Raw genomic sequence first — 7,258 nt, forward strand, 5'->3', positions numbered from 1 at the left:
AAACTTATGAAATGCTTATTATTGTTTTCCAGTATACAATACAAACATGGGTCCCACTTTATAATAAGTGGCTTTAACTACTATGTACTTACATCAAAAAATAAGTACAATGTACTTATTGGGTTCATATTGAATTGCAAAACACTTTTGCTGCTATTGAGGTGGGATACGGGTAAAGTTAGGGAAAGCTTTGGTGGTATGGGTAGGTTTAAGGGTAGGGGTAAGGTGTAAGAGATGGGTCAACAGTGTAATTATTAATGTAATTACAGAAATTAATTACAGATCTAATTACATGCAGGTGTTTTTAAAATATAAGTACAATGTAAAAACATGTATGTACACAATAAGTGCATTGTATCAAATGATTAATTTAAATGTAAGTACATAGTAGTTAAGGCCACTTAATATAAAGTGGGACCCAAACATGTTTAAAAGGAATCTGCAAATTCTGAAGCAGCAAACTTTTTTATCACAGCTGTATATAAAAGTCAAAGTGCAGTTAAAACAATGCACTCGTAATGTATTCGTTTGGAAAACATGCATGCCAAACTGAAATCTCCATACTGAACTTTTTCCTGTACAAAATATGTTTACCGTTATATGCCTAATGTTAATAATTACGATACTACAAAACAGCAGGCATTACAAACATTTTACTTATTTGTTTGAGTTGAAACCCCAAATGACCCCTCCCATCCCCATCCCTGGCTGCTGGCCGAAATAGGAATAATCGAGATTGAAGAGTTGGGGTGGAGGAGGGATGTTGGAAAAACTGTTGTAGAACAGACTGTTTAGTCAGCTCTATATGCCTCCTCTTGCATTGATTGAGTAGATTATCTGAATGTGCTCCTACCAAACTTTGTTAATAAATCATCATTTCTTTTGTGTATCTCTTCCCATGATGGCTTTTTTAGTGTTTCTTTCTGGATGTAAAAGGATGATGTAGCACTTTGGGGCAAATATGGCCACCAGTAATCCAAAACTAGAAGCTAAAATGGCAAATATTTCCACAGCTACTGCATATTTCCCTGGTGAGCTCACATATGCTGGAACAAAAGCAATCCACACAGCACAGAAGATCAACATACTGAAAGTGATGAACTTTGCTTCATTAAAATTATCTGGAAGATTTCTCGCCAGGAAGGCTAACATGAAGCTTACTGCTGCCAGCAGTCCAATGTAGCCCAGCAGCATAGAAAAACCGGCCACTGAGCCAATAGCACATTCATATACTATTTTAGAGCGGATATACTGGTTGTTTTTATGGGGTGTTGGAGAGGCAGTTGATAGCCAGACTGCACATATCACAACCTGGATGGCTGTTAGGACCAGAACTGTGCATCTTTGTTGAGCTGCTCCAAACCATTTTAACGCATTTTTGCCCTCTGGTCGAGATGACTTAAACACAGCTATTACCACCATAGTCTTGACCAGGATGCTGGAGATGCACAGGACAAAGCTTATGCCAAACACAGCATGTCTTAACTGACATGTCCACCGCTGCGGCTGACCAATGAACAGCAGTACACACAGAAAACACAGTTTGAGTGACAACAGCAGAAGGAAGCTGAGCTCTGAATTGTTGGCTCGTACTATGGGAGTGTTACGGTGATGAGTAAAGATGACCATCACAAGAGCACAGAAGCAGGTGCCAAGCAGAGATGCAGTGGTCAGAGAGATGCCCAGAGGATCCTCATAGGACAGAAACTCTACTTCTTTGGGGACACACTGATCCCTATCTGGATTGGACCAGAACTCATCTGGACACACTGTGCATTCATTTGCATCTGTGATTTAAGAAAAAGAAAGATGGTGAGGATTTTAAGCGTAAAGTACTTTAAAATTAAAATTATATTAAAAATAAAATTATATTAAAATTCACCAACAATAATCATCTCACCTGTTGTATTAGAAATCAATCCATCTCTGCATGGGAGGCAGTCAAAACAGCAAATAGGAAGGCCCTTCCTTGTGGCTCGCCTTGTGCCTGGGGGGCAGCTCTCACTGCACACTGACCTTGGGATCTGAAAGAGACATCATCTGTTGTTAGTCATGTGTTTGTCTGTCACCTCTTTTACCCAATGACAAGCTTGGCCTTTCCATTACTTCTTTCTTATTTATCTTTTCAAAAATGTGACTATTTTTAGGTTATATCTGCAAAAGGGATGACATTAACTTGCAGTGTTAGTTACTTGTTTTGACTCAAAGTTCCAATATAATGCATCGTCATCCAGTGTGAGCACCATCCCTGTTGCTGCCTCTTCATTTACTACACCAACAGCTTGGACCATTATTGACCCATCAGAGCCTGGCTGCCAGTTCATCACATCATAGATAGGCAGAGCATCTCCATTCTCATCAAATGACACATGATCCCCAAAGTATGTGGTGAAGTTCACTTTCTGGAGGTAGTGAACCAGCTGTACAGTTTGTAGACAGGACAGGTGTTATATGTTTATGTGAAATTTTGATTAATGTACCGCACGTATTTTACTTTTCAAAATCATTTCTTGTACACTGTGTTCCAAATTATTATGCAAGTGACATATGAGCAGAATTTCAGTACAATAAACATATTCAGTTAAAATAAACAGATTCAAAGATTTTAGTTTTTCAAAGAAAGTGTTTGATTGTTTGTTTTATTTCTCCATATCTTTTTAGAAAACTCGTATCAATCTCAGACAGGTTTGTTAAATTGTTTTCCAGGTCTACTAATGTACATGCAATATGGAGAGAAAGAAAGATCTTTCTGAAGATGCATGAAAACATGAACTGGTGCAATGTTATGCAGAAGACATGAAAACAACTAATACTGTGTGAAAACCGAATGGAGATTATCGAATTATCATAAGATTTGTGAGTTATTTACAGCACAAGAGAACTCAGTCAGATAAAGGCTTATGAAGGAAAGTTTCTGTAAAAAAAAAAAAAAAAAAATAATAATAATAATTGTATTTAAAATATAAAAAAGCTACTGTTGAGCAGCAAACAGGTTTGAAGCTGCTGGTGTCTCTGGGGTCTCAAGAACCTCTCCAAGCAGGCTGGCAGTTGTGCGTAAAGTTGTATTTCAGCCTCCTCTAACCAAAACTCACAAAGAGACACATTTACAGTGGGTTTGGAACTACATAAAGACTAATTTTTAAATAGTTTTATTTACTGTGACATCAGCAAGGAGCTAGCAGATGATAATTTGGGCTGAAATATTGGGAAGTGACATGAAAGGTCTATTTAGGGTCTCTGAGGGTGTCAAAATGACCTTTGTCAGATATGTGGAGTTTACAACTGACCATTTTCTGATATGGTATAAAAGAAAGATAGAGCCTTCTGAAATAAAATTATTTTCATTTAGGACAACGCACTATCCCATGCTGCAAAAACCACCACAGCAATAAAACTGTTTGAAAATGTATTTCTTCACCCACTGTAAACATTTCACTTTGCGAGCTTTGGTTAGGGGTGGCTGAAATGCAACTTTACGCTTAACTGCCAGCCTGCTTGGAGAGGTTTTTGAGACTCCAGTGACACCAGCAGCTTCAAATACCTGTTTGTTGCTCAACACTGGCATTTTTTATTTTTATTTTTTGTATAGCTGCCCTTTTAATACAATTAACTTGTTTGACAGAAACTTTCCTTAATAAGCCTGTAACTGAACGAGTTCTGTTGTGCTCTAAATCATTCAGATTTCAGTATTTATTGTACTGAAATCCCACTGATACATAACTTATAATTATAATTATATAATTTGGAACACAGTGTATATGCCTGGAGAGAATCTGCACTATACCTGTGGGTCTTACCTGCCAAGGTTTCAGGTTTGTTATGTCAGCACAGCTGTTACCATGGAATGGTCCTCTACCCTCCTCACACTGCATCAGGTCATGAAGCGCATGTGCCAGGGAATAAACTGCCTTATACACATTATAAGAGGCCCTCAGCTCTGAAACATCAGTGTATGGTGTGTCTGTTGTGCTCAGATCCTCCTGTCCGGTACACACCTTTTTGACTTGCTCTCCATCTGTCTCTTTACTCCCAGTTTCAAAACTGCACCCAAACATTTTCTCCCAAAAGATCCTTAACATGTTATTTTTTGGATCATTGCTGGAATGGAGATGTAGCAGAAATTCATGAAGCCCTTGGATCTCTCCACGCCTGATGGCGATCCCCAGTGTGCCTCTTAGAAAGGAAAATAAACGTGGAGCGTGATTTACAAGAGAGGTGGCCCAAGCTTCACTGGCAATCCACTGTCTGCCTGTCATGTTCTGCAACACCACCTCATCCAACAAAGGTATCAAAAAGGATGGAGTGGAAAAAACAACCACCACTCTAGCTGTAGAGGCCTTAATCACTGCTGTTATATGCTGAATATCTCTGTGGTTGTTATCATGGGGAAGGATTTCAGAAAAAGCAACACAGCCTCCAAACAGCTGCATTTCTTGATGGAAGGACTGAGCAGCATAGATGCCATAGTCATCATCACTGTAGACGAGACCAACCCAGGTCCATCCAAAATATTTTAAAATCTGAACCATAGCCCGCACCTGGAAGGCATCACTGGGAATAGTTCTGAAGAAAGAGGGGTACTTTTTCCTGTCACTCAAACAGGAGCAGGTGGCATAGTGACTAACCTAATTAGAGAGGAAGACAGAAAACCCAACAAAAAATGATCAGTACTTATGAAACTTTTTTTTTTTTTCATACAAAAACATATAAGAAACCCTTTTTTCTTTCATCCAATCTTACTATAGGTACTCGAAACAGCCCCAGAATACTGGAAATCGCAATAGAAGCAGTTGAACTTGAATCCCCCACAATTCCAATCACTGGTGGTGGGCCAGTGCAGTTTTGGTTTGAGAAGAACTCTTCTGTCCCACTGGCCAGGGATATGGCAGCCCGGAATGCCATCCCTAGCATCATACAGTTGTCATAAACATGGTAACCAAGAGTTATGTTAGGAAGCATGTTTGGATTCTTATTGATCTCATCTATTGCAAAAGCCATGGTCTGTGCCTGCTGGAAGCTCTCCATGTCAAATCTATGAAAAAGCAAGAGAATGTTGATATTATTTGTACTGCCAATTACCTTTCCAGAATAGTTTAAATAAGGAATCAATTACAGTAATTAAGCAGTAAAACATAATTTGAACACATTTACAATGGCAATTAACATTGAATTCAAGATGTTTTGCAAAAATATTTTTGAGGTATATTTTCATAGTTTTAAAAAGAAAACTTTTTATTTCAGCCTCGTATTAGTGTCCATATCCACTCTAGACTCACTGCTCACAGTATGGTGGTTCTGGCTCAGTTCTGAAGCTCAGCTCTGGGAACACTGTGAGGAAATCAACATCAAACAGGCCTCCAAATATAAAATCTCCATTCTTGTACATTCCATTTAACCTGAAGTGTCCTTGGAGCTGACACATGTCTGATCTGAGTATCGAAGCTGCCAAAATAAAGCTAAAAGACAGATACAGGCAGATGTTCAGAGTGAACCACATCTCTATTTCTGAGCTATTCAACCACTCAGCTCACTAATTTATGATAAAGGTTGCATGGCTGTTGCTTTAAATGAGCAGGAGATGCTAAGTGGGCGTCCCTGGAAATCAGGATGTTACCCTCCTATCACTGTTTTTCTAATCTATGTAAAGTAATGACAACTTTTGGATGTTTTTTTTTATTTTTATTTTTTTTATGATAGAACCAGTTCTTTAATGGGTGGGTCAGGGGCAAGAAAACAGTACTGATGGAAAAATGTATATTTTATGCATTCACAGTGATTTGTTGCTCAGGGAGATTGTAAAAGATTATTTAGAGATGCTGAGGTGACAAAAATTAGAAATATAATATCAATTATATTATATCTATTTGTCCATGTTTTCTTGACTGTGTTTTTCATTAGAATGTCCTCTAGATGTCAGTCTTGCACTTAACTTTTGAAAAAAAAAAAAAAAAAAAACGAAAAAAAATAAAAAAACCCTGCCTTAAAATCATACAGTGACAAGTGGTAATACTAAGGTATAAATAATTTATCAAACTGGATGATTGACATATGCTTATAGTAAAGAACAAGTTTTTTATTCATCTAATGTCTGTTATTTTAAAATAATTTGAAATATTATTAAACATGTCTGAAATACAATTCTGATTGATCCATCGCAATATTCAGTGGTCAATTTTTCCTGAATAATCTCTTCTCTATCAGAGAACCAATCTATTTTTTTTAATAACAGGTGTTATTTATGATCTGTCGATCTGCTGAATTTCAAACAATGCTGTAACTGAATGTTAGAGTAGTTTAAAGCTGCAGTCCGGCATTTTTCCTCTTTGTCGCCATCTCTGTTTGAAACCTGCGATTGCAGTCATATGCAGAATTATTATCTTTACGTTAATTGTGCATCGGCACGGCACGGCAGCTTGGATGAATCTAATGTTTGCTGTCAGTCAGCACACCGGTGTGGATACTGTACTTCAGAATCACAGATTGTAGTCTTGAAGTATGACCAAAGTAGGAATTTTCACCGGAAAATGTCATCTGAACAAGTAAGTACCAACTGACCAACTGAGGGGGAAAGCATTAGCCTACAATAAATCGCGCTGCCATGGTGATTAAATCTAACGATCGCTTGGCTCATATCACATCAAACCTTGCAAATTATTATTGTTGTTATACTTTGTTCTCAAATTGTTAATGTTAACAACATAAGCATTGCGTGACTATGTGTATTTAGTGTTTATTTCTGTAGCCACTCCATAGTCCAAAGTCTTTTGCTTTTTGACAATCGGTGAATCTCCAGTTGTCACTGATGATTGTCATTTGGACCTTTCTGGATTATAATCCGCCATCAAAATGATAAGTTTAATTATTTCAGCTGCAGTGAGAAAAGGCTATAAATGATCTGGTACAACAAGCATCCTCACTTGATAAAGCCGACTAGCCTGGACTCTTTTCTGTTTACAGACGTGACGTAATGATGCAAAGACGAACGGCTGCATGCTTGAATTTCCCACGGAAATCCACCAGGTCACTCTTATTATAAAACATTATTACAGGCTTACTGTTGTGAGTCGAGCTAAGATAAGGAGATAGTTTTGAACACTGGCTGGATATGTACTTGCTCAAAAATTGAATTTGGATCATTTTTAACCAAAAAAAAAGTTACAGACTGCAGCTTTAAGTGTTTAGTCTAGTTAAAGTATTGTTCATGTCATGTATAAAGTAAAGTTGTCTGTGTTTCATGCTCATATACTGGAGTCCTTAA

At 37.7% G+C, this 7,258-nt stretch overlaps 1 protein-coding gene across 1 annotated transcript; it reads right to left on the bottom strand.

Moving 5' to 3' along the window:
* Positions 1-305: 305 nt before the first annotated feature.
* LOC125254023 (extracellular calcium-sensing receptor-like) lies at positions 306-5,815 on the bottom strand. The gene is made up of 6 exons (XM_048168379.1): positions 5,277-5,815; positions 4,741-5,032; positions 3,798-4,625; positions 2,193-2,420; positions 1,901-2,024; positions 306-1,787 (listed from the first exon to the last, which is right to left on the bottom strand). The coding sequence occupies exons 1-6, from the start codon at positions 5,495-5,497 to the stop codon at positions 874-876; spliced, it is 2,607 nt and encodes an 868-aa protein (XP_048024336.1). The 5' UTR covers positions 5,498-5,815; the 3' UTR covers positions 306-873.
* Positions 5,816-7,258: the final 1,443 nt, after the last annotated feature.

The sequence above is a fragment of the Megalobrama amblycephala genome, linkage group LG19 (assembly GCF_018812025.1).
Source record: "Megalobrama amblycephala isolate DHTTF-2021 linkage group LG19, ASM1881202v1, whole genome shotgun sequence".
In the NCBI taxonomy this organism is placed as follows: domain Eukaryota; kingdom Metazoa; phylum Chordata; class Actinopteri; order Cypriniformes; family Xenocyprididae; genus Megalobrama; species Megalobrama amblycephala.